The sequence below is a fragment of the Mauremys mutica genome, chromosome 21 (assembly GCF_020497125.1).
Source record: "Mauremys mutica isolate MM-2020 ecotype Southern chromosome 21, ASM2049712v1, whole genome shotgun sequence".
NCBI lineage: Eukaryota > Metazoa > Chordata > Testudines > Geoemydidae > Mauremys > Mauremys mutica.
In genome coordinates, this window is record NC_059092.1 from 8,097,896 (window position 1) to 8,119,660 (window position 21,765).

At 47.5% G+C, this 21,765-nt stretch overlaps 1 protein-coding gene across 1 annotated transcript; it reads left to right on the top strand.

Annotated features, from left to right (window-relative positions):
* The first annotated feature begins 7,506 nt into the window (after positions 1-7,506).
* Positions 7,507-18,252, top strand: TNFRSF18 (TNF receptor superfamily member 18). The gene is made up of 6 exons (XM_044996405.1): positions 7,507-7,745; positions 9,992-10,135; positions 11,497-11,584; positions 12,080-12,177; positions 13,409-13,534; positions 15,450-18,252. Exons 1-6 carry the CDS (start codon positions 7,580-7,582, stop codon positions 15,590-15,592), a joined length of 765 nt encoding a protein of 254 aa, XP_044852340.1. The 5' UTR covers positions 7,507-7,579; the 3' UTR covers positions 15,593-18,252.
* Positions 18,253-21,765: the final 3,513 nt, after the last annotated feature.

Sequence of the window (21,765 nt, forward strand, 5' to 3'; positions counted from 1 at the left end):
ACCCCTCAGGGAAGAAGAGTGGTTATAAGAAATAGGCAAACTAGACATGGTTCAAGGGTCCATCTTTGGTCTGAGTGAAAGTCCTGATCTGTTCTAATTTAACTGGCAACCTTTAACCCCTCCCTAGTTCCTGTCTGTTTGGTTCTCCTGGAGACCTGGGGAAACTGAGGCATAGAGAGGTGCAGTGCCTTACCTCAGTGTCAGAACTTGGACTAGAGCCCATGTCTCCTGACTCCCAGTTCTGTGGTTTAGCCACAAGAGCATCTGGCCTAGCTTGCTGCCCCTCCGGCAGATTGCAAAGCAGCTCTGGAGGGATTCCATCTAACCCAGAAGGACAGTGGCTTGTTGTGTGGCTTCCAGGGTCTGCCGCTCAGAGGTGTCGAGCACTTGCAACTCCAGTGGACTTCCCCTTGACTCAGCACCTCTTGGGGTCAGAACGGCCGTCAGGGCTCCTCTAGGGACTATTAAGCGGCGTGTCCGCGTGGGTAGAGAGGCTCTGGGAATGCAGAGCAAAGCCGCAGCGGCACGGCTGGGAGGCCGGCAGAAAGCCACTCATCCTGGCTCTCAGAAAAGGTTCTCTCCTCTCTGTGGCTTTTCCCCACGCACCCCCCTCACCCACACGTGACTCCCCAGCGTGAAGCCCATGGCTGACGTCAGCCCGCAGCGCTGCCGGTGATGTGGCTTGTTGCTAGGGCGCCTGCCTGCCTTTGAACTCACATCCAGCCCACAGGCTGCCTCTTGAAGTCTGCTGCTGTCAGTTTCACTTCCCAGGGGCGCCGCGCTGCTGGGACGGATGAGGGCGTCTGGTTTGCAGGAAAACCTTTTACTTTCCGTGACAGAGCTTTGCCTTCGCCCCCTGCCCAGTGGCTGGAGACGCCTTCTGAGCAACGGGCAAAGAGGAAGCCCAGAGATGCAGGCTGAGACCCAGCTCATGGCTGCAAGGGAAGGGGAAGGCAGGGCCTCTGCCTGGGGTCAGCCCCTGCTCGCTTCCCCACTGAACAGCCACTGAGCTGAGTCAAAAAGGCAACGGTGCCGCTGCTCCCAGTGCTGGCGTGGCATCGACTGTGTGTGTGTGTGTGTGTGTGTGTGTGTGTGTGTGTGTGTGTGTGTGTGTGTGTGTGTGTGTGTGTGTTCGGGAGCACCCTGCCCAGCGCGGCGGCAGTGGTGCGCGTTGTTAGTGCGGGTGTGTGCGTCTCTGTGACGGAGACAGAGTTAAATGATGGGTTATCGCAGCCACTGCAGCTCTCGGAGGGCGTGGAGAGGGGGGAGTGCCGACGTGAGGCACGGGAGTCAAAATGCCTTCTTTGGGAGTAGCACCGACTGAGCCCTGCTCTGATCCCCACTAGGCTCCTGACCAGGACTTTGGAACAACCCAAGATGAGACTCCCCCTCCTCAGCCCTCTCCAGATGATCCGTCCCGGGTTTTAGAGTGAGCGCCAAGTACATTGGAGGTGGCGTTCGGGCAGGGTTCTGTGGCTACCGGTGCAGTGCCTGGAGGATCAGGAAAGCGGCGATGTTTGCACAGCACCTCGCTGGGGTGTCCCTGGGCCTTCGCTGAAGGGATCATGCGGGGCGGCAGACTTGCACAGACCCGCTGCCCCGGTCGCGGCATCCTAGAGATGCCCCGGAGAGAGCAACCCGAGGTTTCAGCCGCACACCCAATGCACCGTGCCCACCGTGGGAGGTGGAGTGCCCGGCTCGGCTCTAGCTGTCCTTACACTCATGTAGCGCAAGCATTGTGGCTGACTCTGTTTGGTGGACTAGGGGACAAAGGAAATCCCCACCCTCTCCCCTACACCCAGGGAGGCTGAGCAAGCCAGCTACACTCTAGCCTCCCATCTAGACTCATAGATTCATCGATTATAAGGCCAGAAGGGACCACTAGTCTGTCTGACAGGCCATTGGACTTCCCTGAATATTATTTAGATTGTAGGCTCCCTAGGGCAGGGACTGTTTCTATTCTGTGTTTGTGCAGCGCCGAGCACAATGGGATTCTGTGGCTGCTGGGTGCTCTGGTGCTAACAGGAATAATAAATGATGATGTCGACTTAGGGCAACGGCCCAGCTGACTCCCTCTCTGCAGTGACAGCAGCGAGGCAAAAGATTACCTCTATCAGTGAGTCTCAGAACACATTGCTGTACACCTGGGGCGTTTGCCCTGCCGTTTGTCTGCTCTCTGGTGAAGAGAGTCAGTCTCGAGGGCTGTCAACCTGGCACCTTTCACTAACACCAAACTCCCCCCCCCGTGGGCCCTGACGTTGGTGTCGTCACCGACACCCCTGCAAAGCAGTGGGTGTGAAATGCTACTGCCTCACAGTTCTCCTCTCACTTGTCTGGGGAAAGCATTTTACAGCCACCTTACCCACTGTTTGCACTTATAACGTGACCACACAAAGTGCAAGACAGAGGACACTAAAGCCCAAGAGAGAAGCTACAGTGGGAAGAGAAAGGCAGAGGGAGAGAAAGGAAGCAGATGTTTATGCTTCCCCATAACATTTGGAATCGAAACTGTGTGGGCCAGTGGTGAGTGTGCTGTGACTTCCCTGGGCTGGTGGTGCAGAGCTGTGGTTCTTCAAGAGACAGCTCAGATTAATGCTCGTAGCAGAGGACGGATGGGCCAGTGGTTGAGGCCAGACACAGGTTCAATTCCCTGCTCTGCCACAGACTTCCTGTGTAATTCTGAGCAAGTCTCTTTTCCTTAGTCTCGCTGGACCTCAGCTCCCCATCTGTAAAATGGGGATATCGCGCTTCCCTACCTCACAGTGGGGTTGCAAGGATAAATACAGGAAAGACTGTGAGGTGCTGAGATGATGGGGCTCTATAAGTATCCTAGGGAGACACTTTGCTCCAATGTATCTGTTTTCATGCCGTGTCCATCACCCTGGCATCTGAGTAGAACACAGAATTTTGGAAATGGGGGGCTGGAAAGGACCTCCAGACATCATCAAGCCCAGTCCCTGTGCTGAGGCAGGACCTAATAAACTTAGACCACCCCTGACAGGTGTTTGTCCAGCCTGTTCTTAAAAACTGCCAGTGATGGGGGTTCTCTAATCTCCCTTGGAAGCTGATGCCAGAGCTTAACTACCCTTAGGGTTGGAAAGCTTCTCCTAATATCTAATCTAAATCTTCCTTGCTGCAGATTACTGCAGCCCTTTACGTCTCGTCCTACCTACCTACATGGGGAACAATTGATCACCGTCCTGCGTTGCTCCCTCACCCTTCTTTTCTCAAGACTAACCATGTCCAGTTTTTTTAACCTTTCCTTGTAGGTCAGGTTTTCTGAGCCTTTTATCATCTTTGTTGTTCTTCTATGGACTCTCTCCAACTTATCCGCATCTTTGGCACCGAGAATTGGACACTGTTCCAGCTGAGGCCTCACAATTGTGCATCCACCTTATAGTAATTTCATCTTCTAGAGCACGGTTCCCGAGTTTGCTTATGAGAACGTTGTGTGGGACTGGGTCGAAAGCTTTACTAAACACAAGACACATCACGTTCGTTGCTTCCCAGCTATCTACTAGGACAGTAACCCTGGCAAAGATGGAAATGAGGTTGGTTTGGCATGATTTGTTCTTGACAGATCCATGCTGGCTATTCCTTATAACCCTATTGTCTTCTGGGGCTTACAAACTGATTGTTTAACAACTTATGCTAGTATCTTTCCAGATATCAAAGTTAGGCTGAGTGGTCGATAATCCCCTGGGGCCTCTTTGTTCCCCTTTTAAAGATAAGTACTATGTTTGTTCTCAGAGGAGCATCCGTGTTAGTCTGTATCCGCAAAAAGCACAGGAGGACTTGTGGAACCTTAGAGACAAACACATTTATTTGAGCATGAGCTTTCGCGGGCTGCATCCGATGAAGTGGGCTGTAGCCCATGAAAGCTTATGCTCAGATAAATTTGTTAGTCTCTAAGGTGCCACAAGTCCTCCCGTTCTTTTTATGTTTGTTCTGCAATCCTCACCCATCCTCCAGGATGTCTTGAAGATAATGGCTAATGGTTCTGAGATTGCTTCAGCTTGTTCCTTGAATACCTTAGGATGAATTTCATCAGGTCCTGCTGACCTCTAAATATGGCTAACTAATCTAAATAAGCTGTTCTTTCCCGATTTTCTCTTGTGTTCCTCCCCCTTTGTTAATATTAATTGTGTTGAGTATCTGGGCACCATTAACCTTTTTAGTGAAGATTGAAGCAAAATAGTCATTAAACACTTGAGCCTGCTTGATGCCATCAGCTATTAGTTCTCCTTCCCGGCTAAGTAGAGTGCCTACACTGTCCTTCTTTTTTCTCTTGCCCCTAAAGACCCTCCTCTTATTGCCTTTTATGTCCCTTACTAGGTAGAACTCATTTTGTGACTTAGCCTTTCTGATTTTGTTCCTACACACGTGTGCTATTCTTTGCATTTCCCCTTTGCAATTTGTCCATGTTTCCACTTTTTTTTTAAATTCCTTTTTGATATTCAGGTCCTCAAAGAGCTCCTGTTGGAGCCATATTGGCCTCTTACTATTCTTCCTGTCTTCCCTTTGTAATGGGATAGTTTGTAGTTAAGCCTTTAATATTATCTCCTTGAGAAACTGCTAGCTCTCCTGAACTCCTTTTTCCCTTAGATTTTCTTCCCACGGGACCTTACCTACTTGTAGTCTGTTAGCTAAAGTCTGCTTTTTTGAAGTCCATTGTCCATATTCTGCTGTTCTCACTCCTTTCCTTAGAATGAACTAGAATTGAATAGATTTCATAATCACTTTCCCCCAAATTGCCTTCCACCTTCAGATTCACAACCAATTCCACCCTGCTGGTCATAATCAAGTCTAAATTGGCTGTCCCCCTGGTAACTTCCACCATCTTTGAAACAAAAAGTTGTTTCATGCTTCTCTGGAGCACTCCATATAGCGGAGCACTTTTTAAGAGAGAGAGAGAGCATCTCACAGATACTTCCCTGATCAGCTGCTGTGTTGAAAGTTACAACTTTGGGGCCAGATCCTCAGCAATTGTAAATGGACTCAACTTCCTTGAGTTCACTGGAGCGACACTGATTTGCACCAGCTCAGGACTGGCCGTTGGTGGTTAAGGAAGTGGACAGTAATTCAAGAATTTTCTAGTCCAGAGTTCGGAGATGGATGTAACGCTAAGCACAAACTGCATTATTGAGCTTGGTCTGCAGTGATTAGGAATGCAATGGTTAGAAAGTCTCTGGACACTTTTATGTGAGCTTAGAAGCAGGTATGATAATGAATTAGCGATTTTGTGAAACAGAGGGGAATTCCTATATTGAGAATGTTTTGGTTTAACTTTGCTCAATGAATTTACATTTATTTATCAAACTTGGGGATTTGTAGCCTATCTCTCTTTGCAATAAATAAATACATTCCCAAGTCAGAGCTACCTGACTAGTCCAAAAACATATTAGTCAAAAGAGTGATTCAATAAATCCTCCATCCCTCTTTAGTCTATGAATATAGAACTTCACAGGCTCAGGGAGCCTGGTCCACAGACCCGTAGGATCTACTGATTAGCCACTGCCTGGAGGAAGGGATGGCGCAGTGGTGACAGCCTGGGCCCAGAGAACCGGGAGAGGGATCCATTGCCACAGAGAGTGTCTGACTCTGAGCAGCTAGAAATTCTCTGGATAATACAGAGGGATTCACACATGAGTGATTCCCTTGTGGCAGGGGAGAGAGAACCCAAAGTTTGGGTTACTTTCCCCAAGAGAATCCATGTTGGGGTTCAGAGAGACATCAAGCTCTATTGGAATTAAATGATGGGACACAAGACATGATAGGCCAGATCAGACCCCTGAGTCCATCTAGCCCAGTATCACTCCTCACCCCAGATCAGACCAATGGGCCCATCTGTCCTGGTATGCTACCCTCTCCCTGCTACCCTGGAGTGACAGCCAGGGTCCAGACACCCCAAAGGGAGAACCGGGGGTCTGCACCCCAGAGAGTAAATAATTGAGCCAACTGGTTGAATACAATACTATTATGTGTAAAACAATGTCAAGTAAGGCCTTTTAGTGAAGCTCTTCATGTTCTGAATGTGATGGTCCTTATGAGCTGCATAGACAGACTGTGGTTGAGAACTGATGTATTTGTGTAGGGATAAAACTGTGCTCATAATTCGTGCTGCTACCTGCAGCTCCACCTCACAACAGGGCAATGCTCAGCCAGGCAGGAAGGTGGTCAGCCAGAGAAGACTAGCTCCAAGCACCTAGCACTGTACAACCTAGAAAAAGACCAGTCAAGGACCATTCAAGTTATTGGGAAAATATTGAAACAACTTGAAACTGAAAAGAAAATCCCAATTTTGGAAAACTAAGAAAGGAAGGAACTTCTCCCACTTTGTCTTTCTTTCTTTCTTTCTTTCTTTCTTTCTTTCTTTCTTTCTTTCTTTCTTTCTTTCTTTCTTTCTTTCTTTCTTTCTTTCTTTCGGAAAAATCTGCAAAGCCAGTTAAAAGGAGAGGGGTTTGAAGTGAAGGGTATCTAGACCCGAGGGACTGTCTCAAAGGTGGGGGGCTGTCTGTGTAGACTGGATCCTCACTTTGGGCTAAGGTCACACTGGGAAACTGAGCAAAGGCAATAGGTAACTTGCACTAGAAGAGGCATTTTTTATCTAATGTATAATTGTAAAACCCGAGGTTGTGTCTTTACATTGCTTTTCTGTATAACTTGGATGTGCTTGCTTCCCCTTACTAGCTCCTCTTTGGATTGGTGGGTTTTTCTATTAAAATAACCCTTTCGTTTAGTTTTACCCCAGACAGGTCTCTGTTGTGCTGCATGGTGCGTGTGTCCCAAAGTGAACAGAAAACTGGGGAGCAGATTTCACTCCTTCGGGGGTGACAAACCATTGGAGTAAAATCCCAGTGTCTGGTAGTGAAGACCCCTGGTAAATGGATTTGGGGAGACTCAGGACCGGAAGGGCCTTTGAGGTCACCGTTCAAGGAGGAACTAGGCTGTTGGAGCCCAGGGTGAGAGCTTTAAGCTTATAGGCTGGCTACTGGAGTCAAGGCTCTGAGCCATACACAGCACGGCAATACAGCACGAAGGCACCGAAAGTTACCAGGCAGGCGGTGACAGAACCTCTTACTGGTCTGGATGATCCCCAAAACATCAACCGCTGAATGCAACGGAGGTTGAAAACCTGGACTCCCCGGGGTTGTCTACACAAGGAGGGATTTCGGAATAGCTCAACATTCAAATCCTTCTTTTATCCAAATTAACTTACAAGTGTAGACAAACCCCTTTGAAAATTCCCTCCTGCTGCTTCCAGGATGCTCCATCCTCACTGATTTCCTTTGTGAGTGGCCTCTTAACCCTGTCCTTCGTAGCAATTCCAGCTAGTTTGTACTGCGTTCAAATAATGAAGCCTCGAGAATATGTCAATCTTCTCCCTGCCCCCTCCCCTTCAAAACAGAAACTGCGTAGAGGAAGAAAACCACATGTAGGCGGTAGCCACACGCTACAAAAAGTTCTCTGAGTTCAGAAAGCGGCAGAGAGACAGGAGGCACTTGGCAGAGGCAGAGCTGAAATAAGCCCAGCTGAGGTACCTGAGCTGAAGCCACCCACAGGGAGAGCAGCTTGAGATATGGCCGAGCAAAGAAGACTCCGTCTCCCCAGGCAGGGGCTCTGCTTGGTTTTGTTGGTGGACCTGTGGCTGAGGGTGGAGCTGGCTCTGGCGACTGAGTGCTCCGATGGTGAATTCAAAGTGGTGACCAAGGAGGGTATTACAAACTGCCTCAAGTGCAGCTCAGGTAAGGGGGTGAGGGAAGGTTCCTTCTGTCTTGTCCATGTTGCATGTTGACCATAGAATCAATAAACATGGGGAAGGGAAATTTCAGTGTGACAGGAGCAGCAGTGAGTACAAAGGAAAGAAGAAGCTGGGGCTTCCCCCTTCTTGTTATCAGAGAGGGGCCTGAGCTGCAAAATTCAGACTGGATTTGTGTTCTTGTTTTTTAACCTGCCTGCACCCAAAGGTTACCAGTGAGGGGCTGGTTTTGGGTTGTCTCTTTGCAGGAATAGGAAGGAGCAGGCTGTAAAATCTGGATCTGGCTTTGGACGCAGAACCATCCCAAAGCCAAAGGGTGGTTTGTTTCTAGCATGTTGGGCCACGCCCAGCTCTCCTTAGGATTCGCTGCCAGATCTCTCAGCCAGCAGGGTAGTCGCATCCTCTGCATTTGGGCTAGAAATGCTCTAATGTGTGGGACCAAAAGGAGGAGAGCTGGATTCCCCCCCAGCCTTGGAAAGTGGGTGTCAAATGCCACTAAATCATAATGCTTTGCATGGGCCTAAATGACAATCAAAGGTGCAAGGTAATAGGGACCCAAGCCCAGAGGCTCAAGGTCATTCCAAACTGTGTGCAGGTCTGAGGATGTTCATGGAAGAATGCAACTAGGAAGTGGTGGATTCTCCATCACTTGCAGTCTTGAAGTCAGGATGGGATGTCTTTCGAAAAGATATACTGTAGCTCACTCAGAAGTTATGGGCTTGATGCTGGAATTACTGGGTGAGGTTCTATGGCCTGTCTTATGCAGAAGGTCAGACCAGATGATCATAATGGTCCCTTCTACCTTTAATATCTATAAATTGCCACACCATCATAGATCTAAGGTTCTTCTGGTCTGGCATCATGTCTATGACAGCGGCCAATGTTGGATGCTTTAATTGTGCAATATGCAGCTAGTAGGGATATACCTTCCTGACCCCGCAACTGCTGATCAGCTGATGCTTGGAACCAAGAGGACTGGAAGCCATTGTAAATTTTACCCTGGATGGTGTAACAGCAAATGCTGTTCTCATACAGAAATGGCAACATTATCAGCTGTGGTGTTCCATTTTTCTCACAGGCAGTTTTGCTGCCTAGACAAGGGTTTTGTTGCATTATGTGATGGTGACGTCAGATTCTGGACAAGTGTAAAGGTCTGATGCTCGCACCCAGTGAAGTACCCCATCCCCTCCCACCCTAGACTTAAGCGAGTGAGTGGATCTCCGTCCACTTTCCCCGTCTCAAACATCTGCCTCAGCCAGTCACACCTTTGAGCTTGCACTAATCTGTACTTTCTCTGTCTTGCCCTTGATGTTACCCAGCTGCTGGGAAAACATGCAATTCTCTTTCCTCTAAATAGCTCCCTTGGGCCTGGTGTCACAAGCCCTGGCCCTAGCGAATGTGATCAGTCCTTCATTTTCATGACCACCGGAGTCTCTCACCATTCACGTTGCTGTTCTGTTTTTTTTAAAGGGTGTCAGAAATTAGAGATGGGCATGACTTGCAGAGTTCAGATCTAGGTTTGGAGCTGAGCTTCTCCTGATCTGGAAGCGGGAGAGGGTCGGCTCTCTGGTTTTGACGCTATCTCAATTTATTTTGGAAGCAAATGTCTGAATTGCCAGGGAGGGGCAGGGAATGAGAACCGTGGCACTGGTGGTCTGGAATCCTGTGTGCAGCCCTCTGACACAGGGACTTCGCCCGACTACGTAGGGCATTGCCAACAGACAGGAAGCCCGAGGGCCGAATGCAGAGCCCGTTCCTGTGCGGTGCTCCCTTTGGTCACTCAGCACCCATCACCTGAAATTTCCATTAAGTACCAGTGGGCTGCAACTACCTGCATTTTTAATATGAAGCATTGCATGCTGGGACTTAATGGCTGCATTCTCCCATTAACAGTAGGGACAGCCACGGACTTCTGGCCGCTATCTTTGGCCCTGGGGTTCACCCACCCTGACAACATATTTGGCTCTAGGAATCCCAGTGTGCTGGAAAGTCACAGTGGGTCAGATTCTCCATATTTTACCTCAGTGCCACCCCACTTACTGAAACAGAGCCCTTCTGGATTTCCACCCTCGTAACTGAGAGCGTGTTTGGCTCCATGTCTATATATCCTTCCCAGAGGCACACTCCTGCCTAGAAGGAGGTTCTCTAGCATCACCCGGTAATGCCCAGGTTAAATAACAAGAGTCAGTTTCTGGTCTCTGTTATACCAAGTCTAACTCTTTGCTTTCCTAGTGACACGCGGCCTTTCGGATCCGTGCCCGGACATCCTGAAACCGACCTGTAAGTGTAGTCCTGGGTACCAGTGTAGTAATCTTCCATGTACGATCTGCAGTCCACTCCCTCAGTGCGAGGCGGGGACGGAGCTGAACAAATCAGGTAACTATAGGAACGCAAATGAGTCTGCCAAGTTGAGCTCCATAAAGGTGGGGAGGGATGTCAGTCAGCAGACATTGTACATACATTCTCTACATGGGTGCATTCTGGAAGCCTTCTGGTGGTAAGGAAAAGACGGCTCAGCAAGCCACCCATCATGAAGAAAACAGTTCAGATCCTGAAAAAACAAACATTTGCTAGCTCTTTCTTGGCTATTTTGCAGCTCTAAAATGATGGTGGTGGCAGGGGAGTTGTGAAAATGTTACCTCAAAAGATGTGTTTTTTGCAGCCAAACAGGCAAAATGTCAAAATTCTTCACATTTCACTGCAAAAACTCTTCTCTAGTATAAGCAGCAAAGAATCCTGTGGCACCTTATAGACTAACAGACGTTTTGCAGCATGAGCTTTCGTGGGTGAATACCCACTTCTTCGGATGCAAGAAGACTTGCATCTGAAGAAGTGGGTATTCACCCACGAAAGCTCATGCTGCAAAACGTCTGTTAGTCTATAAGGTGCCACAGGATTCTTCTCTAGTATTTTACTCTATAGATAAGATCATCTTTGTGTGTTCAGAAATTACATTGAGGAGCGTAATATAAATGATGGATGGACAGAGTGAAAATTAAGCCAGGTTTCACTCCAAAAGAGTCCTCTTTCTGAGTGCAAACCAACCAAATGCATAGGGTTGGAGGTGGGGTGGGGAGGGGGTCATTAAATTGATCCAATTTCACGAAGTACCAGGTTTCAAATCTAATTGCTAATATTTTGCACAGTTCTGGGGCCTAACAGCGAATATTCAAAGAAGGGAAATGAAAAGGGAACTGAAAAACCAGAATAGATGAGAAGAAGTTGGAATAGCAGGTTTTAATTTACCAGTGAGTCATAGTTTAAAAATGGGGAGATAGGGTGGTGGTGTGGTTGAGGCACTGGCCTGAGACCTAGAAGATGTGGACTCAAATTGCAGCTCGCCTGCTCTCCAGGAGTTTTCAGAGATAATGGCTAATGGTTCTGAGATTGCTTCAGTTAGTTCTTTAAATAACCTAGGACGAACTTCATCAGGTCCTGCCAACTTGAATACATCTAATTTACGTAAACATTTTACCGGTTCTTTCCCTATTTTGACTTGCATTCCTTCCCCGTTGTTGTTAATATTAATTGTGTTGAGTATCTGATCTCCATTAACCTTTTTAGTGAAGACTGAAACAAAATAGACATTAAACCCCTCCCTTTCTGGATGTCATCAGTTATTAGCTCTTCTCTCCATTCTCCATGTTTACTCTCAAATACTTGAAAACAGGACATACTTGTCTTCTTATGGAGCAATACTGCTGCCCAGAAGCAATCCCCTTTCTTTTCTCTCCTAGGCACCGATCACTTCAAATTCACCTGTGAACCCTGTAAAACTGGAACCTATTCTGACACTCTGAACAGCTGTTGCAGGCCTTGGACTAAGTACGTATTTATGGATCGAACTCTTCTTTGGCAATGTTCATGATACACACCTCAAGTGGCAGATTTTAAATTTTTGTAAAATATTAAAGCCACAGCAATTAATTATCCAAGAGTTTGCTGGGTTACTATTACAGGTGTTTTTGCTTGGCAGGATATCACATGAATCTTTTCTTTGGTTTTGTACCCAACAAATCTTAAAGTGAAGCTCGGTGAAACAAAAAAACCCAATGTTTTTCACCTACTTTCAGGTCAAAGCCACAAATTGACACAAGTGTGGAAACAGTTTGAAACTGGGTCTGGGTGGGATTGAATCTTAACAAGCTTCTCAGCAGAACTGGTCCAGTGTATCCAGTGGGGGCAGCCATAATTTGGCCAGCTGTGCGCTAAACGAATAAAAAATAGAGGAAAGAGAGACAGGCGGAGTGGGAGAGAAGGAGGAAGCGGGGGACAGAAACAGAGAGAGATCTTCTTAACAATGCTTTCCCTTTTTCTCAGCTGTGAGAGTTCTGGATTACGAACAATCAGGCCAGGAAATCGTACCCATAATGTGGAATGTGGCATCTTCGGAGCTGTGACCCCAGTTGAGCAGCAAGGTATGTCCCGGATGGCAGATCATTTACTTCAGACTCTTCCTTTCCTCAAGGCGTTTAAGATCCCCAGGCAAAGGCACGATCCTGGGTTTGTGCCATCATGGTTGCTTGGCATGGAAGAAATAACCCTTGAGTTCCCTGTGGTATTTATGAAGCAGCATGAATTGCTGAGAAGCGCAGATTTGAACATCATGAAACATTGCTAATAATAATAACCAGCATCAAAGGGTCCAGAGGAGAAATGTAGGGGTGGTAATAGAACTGTTCCTTAGCAAACAGATTATCAGAGTTTTCCATCTGGCATCTGCTGCTCTTTAACAGGGCTTTCTCGAGAGACACAATTTAGCAGTTAATCACCCACATTTAAATTTTCTTCTGTCTCTGACTCCCCCACCATGTGCCAGTTGTCAGTCCCACTCAGCCAGGTGTCAATTAGCAGCAGAACCTGGAAACTCAAGTTACTGATGGAAAAAAAAAATATTGGGCCCCATCCTGACAGGTACCAAGCATCTCTGATGGGGCCCTGAATTGGGCTCAGAGATCATTGGAGTTGAGGGAACTCAGCAGGGCCCTTTGTATGCAGATATCTTTATTTCTACTGGGCCAGGTCACTGGAGCTGCAGTAAGGGTAAACATTTGGTCCATTGTGTGTTGTGTTGCTTCAGGGAAATCCTGGGCTGGGTTTGATTTGTACCATGTGACACTCCATTGAAGTAAAAGGTAAATGGGTGAAAAGATAGTGCCTAGACATATTAGGTCCTCGTTACAACACAGAGAGAGGTGGATACTCGTGTTTAAGCAATGCAGAGATCGCGCATGCTATCCGTGTTTAAGCAATGCAGAGATCATGAATGCTATCTGTGTTTAAGCAATGCAGAGATCATGTATGCTATCCGTGTTTAAGCAATGCAGAGATCATGTATGCTATCCGTGTTTAAGCAATGCAGAGATCATGTATGCTATCCATGTTTAAGCAATGCAGAGATCGCGCATGCTATCCACGAACAATGATCTCCTGCACACATGATCCCAGGCCAGTTCTGACCTTTGTGATTAATAACCTGGACTATGGTTTTCTCTTTCCTAGTTTCACAATTCCTCATCTGACTCAGGCATGGATTAACATACTTCTCCCTCATTTCCTTGGAAGCATTGGCTTCACTGTAGCACAGGGCTGGGCTGTGGTCAGGTTATCTGTGGTCATGTATTTCATTTCATCCCCTCATCTCATCAGATTCCAAGTACACCACCATCCTGGCGATATTGACTGCACTGGGTGTATTCATTCTCATCCTGATGACTTTCTTCCTGCACCTTTGCTTATGGACACTGAAGAAAGAGAAACTCCACATCGTTGAAGGTCAGTGCATCTGTATGGACTATTCCATGGTAACTGAAGGGAGGAAGGCATGGGTCAGTGGTTAAGGCTCTGTAAACTTGGTAGATTTGGGTCAGTTCCCTGCTCCACCATTGATGTAGGTTGACCAGACAGCAAATGTGAAAAATTGGGACGGGGTGAGGGGTAATAGGAGCCTATATAAGAAAAAGACCCCAAAATTGAGACTGTCCCTATAAAATCAGGACATCTGGTCACCCTACATTGCCATCTAATGTGACCTTGGGTAAGCCACTTCAGTTTTTATATCTACACTGCAGTCAGAGATGTGATTGCAGCTTAGGTCAGCACACTCACACTATCCTTACTCTAGCTAGCAAGGCTTAAAATAGCAGTCGAGGTGGCAGTACAGGCTTCAGCGCCGGCTCTGCAAACCCACTTGAGACAGTGGATATGTACTCACATTGCTAGCTCATGCTGTCAAGTCTTCGTTGCTATTTTCAGCTATGCTAGTTAGATTAAAGTTAGCATGAGTGTGCCTACCTGGGCTGCAAATCACACCTCCGAGTACAATGGAAACCTAAACCTATCTGTGCATTTGTCTCCCCATCCCATCCTCAGAGGAATATTGCAAAGGTAAATATGCTTAGGACAGAGAGCTGCATGGGGACCGTGTAGATACAGATGTGATGTGTGTCACGAAGCAGACACTCTGGACGTATAGGCACCGTTTCCCAGTTTGCTTACACAGCAGCAACCGGGGGGCGGAGGGCGGGTTTTGTGTGTCTATGCTGTGTGCACAAGTATTTGCTGCCTGCAGAGACTGTGAGTGTGCGAGGAATGGACACGCAAAGGTTATACCGCCAGTTCTTCTAAAAGTATAACGTCGTTCAGAAGCTTGAGCCGTAGTTGGGCTTAATCTATAACAGGCCCCTCCCAACACCGAGGGTCAGATTTCCGTTTGCACTAAGGGACTAGACAGTGCTGTAGGTTAAGTGCTGGTAAGTGGAGGTAAATACATTCACACGCTGCCTGAGCAGTGCAAAGGGGCTTTAAGGTATGTCTACACTGTGAAAAAAGCCCCTTGGCAGCGAGTCTCAGAGCCCAGGTCCACTGACTGACTCGCGGGGCTCACCATAGCAGTGTGGGGGCTCTGAAACCCGGTGTTGGGGGAGCGAATCAGAGCCCGAATGTACACACTGCTATTTTTCGCCCAGGCTCTGACTCACTGCCATGAAGGGTTTTTCCACAGTGTAGACGCACTCTTAGCGTCAATGAGAATCTGTCCCAGTGTTATGGACAATGATCCAGTCATGTCCTTTCAGACTCATGAGCCATCCACTTGAAGGCAGAAATGAGGCAATCCCAGGCTGAGGGCCTATCATCAGTGCGGCTCCAGGCACCAGTACGCCAAGCGCGTGCTTGGGGTGGCAAGCCACTGGGGGCACTCTGCCGGTCGCCGCGAGGGCGGCAGGCAGGCTGCCTTCAGTGGCTTGCCTGCGGGAGGTCCGCCGAAGCCGCGGGACCAGCGGACCCTCCAGGCAGCCGCCAAAGGCAGCCTGCCTACCGTGCTTGGGGCGGCAAAATGCCTAGAGCCGCCCCTGCCTATCATGAAGGTCCCCTAAGCAACTTACTTTCTGGCAGACACTCCAAAACAGGAGGCATTAGCCATTGTATTGAGGTGTATAGCGCACAGTATATATTTTCCATGTGGGTTGCAGCACTTGAGATATTTGCGGGCCTCACCTGGGCTTATTCCAAGCTCTGATGCGATACGATACCCTAACATCTCCGGGTGGACAGCAAGAGTGGGCTCATTCATCACCCTATCTGGTGCACCTGTCAGACACCCGTGAAACGCTGCTTCCCCCGTGCACGGCATTGTTCCTTACAACCGCAAACCTAACGTCTGCTTGTTCCCTGGGTGTGCTCCCTACAGAGCCTGATCATCCCAGCCCTCTGCTGCCGCCTGCCTGCCGCCTGGTCGAAGATTCTTACAGCTGCCAGTTCCCAGAGGAAGAACATGGAGGCAAAACCGCGGAAGGAAAACTCTCTTATTGCCCTTTTGTGGGGTCACACTGAAGTTGCAGAGGGAGTGTAAGCCGCTGCCGGAGGAGCAGAGCTGGGCTTGTCTTTTCAAACGTAGCGTGGAGAGGGGCAAAGGGGTAATTTCAAACATAGCAGCAAGAAGTGGGCTTTTGTAACAGAGTTTGGTTTGAAACTGAGGAACAACTCACTCAAGTTGACATTTAGTGCAGTCAGAATCCCAGCTGCGCGTTCCTCCTTTTCTGAGTCCAGCCCTCCTGAGCTCAGCCTGGGACTAGAATATCCAGATCTGATTTTTCCCTGGGCGTCACATGCTCATGACTCTGAGGCACCTCCCTGACTGTGTGGCATTTCCATGGAGTGTCCGGGTCTCTCCATGAGGTCCTACAGTTGCCTCTCTCCTGGCCATGTGAGTATGTCCCTGGGGAACTCAACTGTCGTACATGCAAAACTACCATTTGTAGGTGAAAAAGGGAGCTCTCTCTGAATCTGAGAAATAGCTCTGCTCTCAGGTGGAAACAGGATTTCCTTGATGCTTCTGCTGATGGTGCAAATCTCAGGGCACAGCTCTTGTCCCTGTATAGTTTCCAGTCTGAGGCTACGTCACTTAACGCGGCTGCGAGCCCTGCTCTGGAGACAATCAAAGGCCCTTGTGGGTGGTTGCAGAGATTCTTGCAGCAGAGCAAGAGCCTTGGCTTAGCGATAGGAGAACATGGGGGTGTTTTGTCTTCCATGACACTTCAGAGAACATTTACATGGAGAAGTTTTGCCCTGGGAGCCATTTTTGTTTGAGGAATAGTCAATTAAAAATACAAACAATCAAAAACCCAACCTGAGGCCTATTTACAAAGCATAAAGAATCTGCTTTGTAAATAATTCCCACCCAGCTTCTAAACAAAACAGAGGCTAGGACTCACATTTTTGGGCAGGGCCAAGGGAAAATCGTGCCCCCAAGTTCTAGCTCCTCAGCTGGTATAAATCGGTGAAGTGCAATGGACGTGACCAGCAACTTCAGTGGGGCTACGCTGATGTATGCCAGCTGAGGATCCAGCCCCAGAAGTTTTGAATTTTGTTAAACTAGAACCCCAGATTTTCCCAGGGTACCACCACTGGTAGAATGAATCCCTTCTGCCTTCATTTAAAAGGCTAATTCCTCAAATTTGCCTGGCTATTTCAGTTGGTAGCGCATCAGACTTTTAATCTGAGGGTTCAAGTCCCTGGTCAGGCACAGAGAGTCCATCCTCCTGTGGGATCTCCCAAGAACTTCAAAAGGCACCCTCTCCTTCATGTTAGAGAGAGGGATAGCTCAGTGGTTTGCCCTGTTAAACCCAGGGTTGTGAGTTCAATCCTTGAGGGGGCCATTTGGGGATTTAGTGGGGGATTGGTTCTACTTTGAGCAGGGGGTTGGACAAAATGATCGCCTGAGGTCCCTTCCAACCCTGATATTCTATGATTCATCTTTTGGGTCAATCTCCTTCAACAGAGCTACTTTGCATTAGCAAAGGATGTGGCCTTTTGGCTAAGACTCAGTGTCTTTCGTTGACACCATCCGACTGCTATGTAGTTTCCCAGCTCTGCCCTCCACCCTGTTCCAGGAAAGACCGATAACTTTGGAGAGAAATCTCTTGATGACTAAAAACTCCCTGAGCCAGGATGAGGTTTTGAGTCAGAGTTCATATAAAGAAAATGCAAATACCACCTACCTCAAACCAGGACGTCAATTTCCTCCTCTGATTTCTGGCGAGATAATGAAGTGACGCCTATAAGTTAAGGCAAGCACTGGAAATATTAATGCGTGGTGAATAGAAATTGCATTTTTCTATTAAATGATAATAAACTGTGTTATCCTTAGCTGTACAGGCATGTAAAAAGAATGTAATGCAGTCCCATTGATAAGGCCTGCTCAACAGAGGAATCTCATCAGCTCAGAAGTATTTTGAAAGCAATTTGGTATGTCTCTACAATTCCTGATCACACATTCTATAATCATTTGAGCTGATTGTTGGGTTCCTCACACTGACACGTTCCTGTAATTTCAGTGTGTCACCCTCATACTGCCAGAGCAGGGTTCCATGGGGATTTATTGTTCTAACATTGTTTTGCTTGTTTCCTTTTGTGTGTATTACCAAATGGGTGCAGTAACTGTAAGGGGGAGATCAGGTGGGAAGGATTGTGAGTTATAGCACAGTCTGAGAAGTCTGGACTCCTAATGCTGCCACTGTCTTGGTATCTGGCCTTGGGCAAGTCACTTAACCTGTTTGTGTCTGGGTTTCCCTATTTGTAGTAGAGGCATTGTGTGACATAACTGGTGTTTGTAAAGCCTTTGATGCTTCTCTAACGCCTTTCAGCCAAAGATTTTGAAGTATAATTCTTACTCAGGAAAAGCAGTATTTACTCCTGCATCCTCCACCCACCACCTTGTGAAATTTGACCAGTTCCCCATTAATTCTCCAACATTTACCATGACTCTCATGGGTGCGGCTAAATCACATCAGCAAAATGATAAAAACGAGGAGGAGAACGGGGTTTGTTCTGCTCCAGCTGTGGAATGTACAGATCCACAGCTGGGGTGGGAGGTGGGGTGAACGGGAGGACCCAGAGGGAACGGACCCCCAAAGGAAGGCTTTGTCTTTGTCAAAGAGTTTACGTTTGGAAGCTGTCATTCTGTGCATTGCCTTTTTGTTTACTATGTATGTTTTTTTTTTAAAAATCTTCTTGTGACCTTTTGTAAAGGCAAAATAAACATTCGATCTGACTTGTATATCAGTGGAGCTGATCTGAACTGAGCCGAGACTCAGAACAATTGTGAGGGTTTTGGTGGCTGTTTTCTGTTTGTTTTTAAATTCTCTTCTGTTGGTGGATTTATCTCCACGCCCATGACTGGACCGAGTAAGTTTTCTCCACGCAGCTCTTCCGCAGACACCTGGCTCCTACCCTTGCACACCCCTGCTATTCCACTCCTGGGCCCAGGGCCAGATTAACCATTAGGCTAATAAGGCTATAGCTTTAAGCCTTCCTATTTTTAGGCCCCACTGATCGGGCGGGGGGCGCGGCCGGGTGAGGGGGGGTAGTTTGCTCGCACAGTCCTGCTGGAGTGCTCCTGCCAGCAGGAAAGGCAAAGCAGCCCCCATGGCTTGGCAGGAGCTCACCCACCAGCCTGCTGCGTCTCCCCGCGCTGCAGGAACACGTTGCCGGGGATCCAGTTAACACCGGCGACCGGATGCTAAAAATCCGGTTTCCACGGGAACCCGTGCCAGCCGTGGGTGTAGTTTGAGCAGGCATTGCCGCCCGCCCCGCAATTTCTCCATAGCTGTCAGGGAGGGAAGAAGCTCCCTCTGTCCCTCTCCTCTGCTGAGGCTGGCAGGCAGCTCCAGGACGCTGGGACCTAGTGCTAGTCACCGTCATCTTCTGTGCGTGCTGGGTCCTGTTTCTGGACAACTAGTGAGTGGCGGGCGGAAGCAGCAGTACCACAGTGGTAGGGTGGGAAGCTTGCACAGAACCTGCCCACACGCTATCCAGCTCCAGCCAGAACTACTGTTCCCCCCTCCGGGATAAGGAACCAATTCCCACCCATTTGTAGGAAAAACAACCAAACCGTCCCATTCTGGGTACCGGTCCTTTAACTTTTACAGAAAGTTATCGAGGGGCTTCAGATGTATGATGCACTGTGTTCAATACTGTACTGAACTGTACTAAAAATCAAAGAAATCCAATTTTTTTCTTTGATGTGTTTTTCTGTACTGGGATGCACAGGCAGCCAAGTTCTTTCCTTATGCTCAGCCAAGTTCCACAGGCCAACACATCTCTGTACTTTTAAGGAGTTGCAAAAGCACTGGAGGAAGCTCAACATACAATGTTGTAAGTTTCTCCCTCCCTTCTCCCGCAAGGATTCTAAATCCACTTCTTAGGAGGCTATGCTAGGCTGAATAGGCTAAAGGCAGGTTCTGTCCATTTGCTGGTTGTCTAGCAATTCAATCCCTCATAAAAATACCTCACATTTGATTTCTTTTGAGTTTCATTCCAAAACCTTAAAGCTAAATAAACCTGAAGTTAGTCCTCGTTTTCCTGCCCCAACTCAAACTAATTTCTTTCCCAAGTGGAAAATGTTGGGTAAACCTGGAATGTGATTCGAGAAGGGAATGAGAACACAGGCCAGTTCCTGCTGACAGTTACACCTGGTAACCTTATTGACTTCAGGGAGAACAGATTTTTGCACAAGAATAAATTTGGGTCCCTTCTGCTTTTTCACACCTGGTATAGGCAGAATCTCATTCACTTTCCACCCCTAACCTCTGAGCACTTTAAGGAAAAAAGATTTAAGCAAGGTCTGCTTGATTTACACAAGCAAATGAAACAGGAAGCTCTCCCTTCGTTCTACACCAGCCTGAAACAAACACCAGACCCAATGTAACAAGGGTGTCACTACAGCAGTCTTGGTTGGATTGTTCTTTTGAAAGATCCTTAATGGTTCTTTTAAGACGCTGATTTTCAATGAAGTCTTTTTGTTCGGGGTGGGGGCAGAGAACACAACAGGGAACAGCTCTGTTCTGTCAACTCCTAGTTGTTCAAAAGCTTGAAAGGCTTTAGATTAAGTTTGTTTAATGTTCCTATGGTGATTCTAGGAGGAAGGCGGCCTAAGAGAAGGATATCGTAGCAGCCCTCGTGCTATCCCTTGCTCAGAAGTAGCTGTTTGAAGAATTGCGTGTTGCGAGAGTAGAATAACCATGTTAATTTTATATAAATAAATAAATATGCAAATATGTATGTAGGGAAATGTTTGATGACTTCATCATTTTTTTTTTTACAATATGTCATTCATACTTAGGCCTTTCCCTCCCATTAGCCTTAGGCCCCTCATAACCTTAATCTGGCCCTGCCTGTGCCTTCCAACAGCTCTGCCCACACTCCAAACCAGCAGTATCATCTGCTATTGTAATCCTCCCTCCCCTCTCACCACCTCCTCTGCTTTAGAAACGGGGGATTTCCAGGCAGCCAGGTAAGCCACTTTTCCAGCTACTTAGTACCATTAGAGCCGGAGAACAGCGCTTAGATAACGCTAACGTGGGCGAGAAGGAGAAGCCGAACTGTTGGATAGTCTGGGGACTAGCAGAACAGTCTCAGCTCTCGATGGACAAGCAGGTGACTGTCTGTTAGTACTGATGCACTGAACACAGCTACAGTCCACGGGGGAAGTTTGCAGAGTGGCCCAGGCACTTTATGCCTGGCTAAAGAAACATTTCTACTTCCTACCTATCTGACTGCTCGCCAAGGACTTATGATGGACGGAAAAATCAGTTCAGTTCTTGGCGTCTCATGGTTCCGATTCAGGGGGGAAGCCCCAGACTGTACGTGATTGTACGTCCTGGGGCATTTCAGCAACAGATGATTGAGACGTGGTTCAAAGAAAACAAAAGTTACCTATTCAGAGTCCCTAGGCAAAGAAATCTTCATACAGTACAGGTTCCGTTCAGAGAGCTCTGTATCTTTATTTGGATCTGTGTTTGTGTCACTGCAAAATTGGAATCTGAGTTCAGGTCTAAATTTCAGTCCCTATCCCCAAAGCATGCGTATGCACACGCGCACACACCCACTCACTCTCTCGCTCTCCAATATACAATGAAACCTATTCAAAAGTATATGTATAGTATTTTCAAATACATAAAAGGTTGTTACAAGGCGGAAGGAGAAAAATTGTTCTTCTTAACCTCTGAGGACAGGACAAGAAGCAATGGGCTTAAATTGCAGCAAGGGCGGTTTAGGTTGGACATTAGGAAAAACTTCCTAACTGTCAGGGTGGTTAAGCACTGGAATAAATTGCCTAGGAAGGTGTGGAATCTCCATCATTGGGGATATTTAAGAACAGGTTGGACAAACACCTGAAAGGGATGGTCTAGATAATACTTAGTCCTGCCATGAGTGCAGGGGACTGGACTAGATGACCTCTCTAGGTCTCTTCCAGTTCTATGATTCCATACAAGACACCATCCTTCCTGGAAACTATCTTGACCCTAAGAGAGTGACCCCTAGAATGTCTCAAGCATATTGCGTTCAGTTCTTCTTCTCTTTTTATCAGAAGAGCCACGTCCATCTAGCACCGGTCATTTGTCAAGCCCTCAAGCCTCCCTCAAGACAGATTTTACTGTTCATGGAAAATACACAAGAGGTCATGAACAGACCAGAAGTCTGATTAAGCTGTGACCCAAAGGAAG

What these genes read in the sequence shown, in the direction of transcription:
- TNFRSF18 (XM_044996405.1), top strand. Translation starts at nt 7,580, where the DNA reads ATGGCCGAGCAAAGAAGACTCCGTCTCCCCAGGCAGGGGCTCTGCTTG. An exon ending in CTGCCTCAAGTGCAGCTCAG is followed by an intron (nt 7,746 to 9,991) that starts GTAAGGGGGTGA and finishes TTGCTTTCCTAG; the next exon opens with TGACACGCGGCCTTTCGGAT. An exon ending in TGTTGCAGGCCTTGGACTAA is followed by an intron (nt 11,585 to 12,079) that starts GTACGTATTTAT and finishes CCTTTTTCTCAG; the next exon opens with CTGTGAGAGTTCTGGATTAC.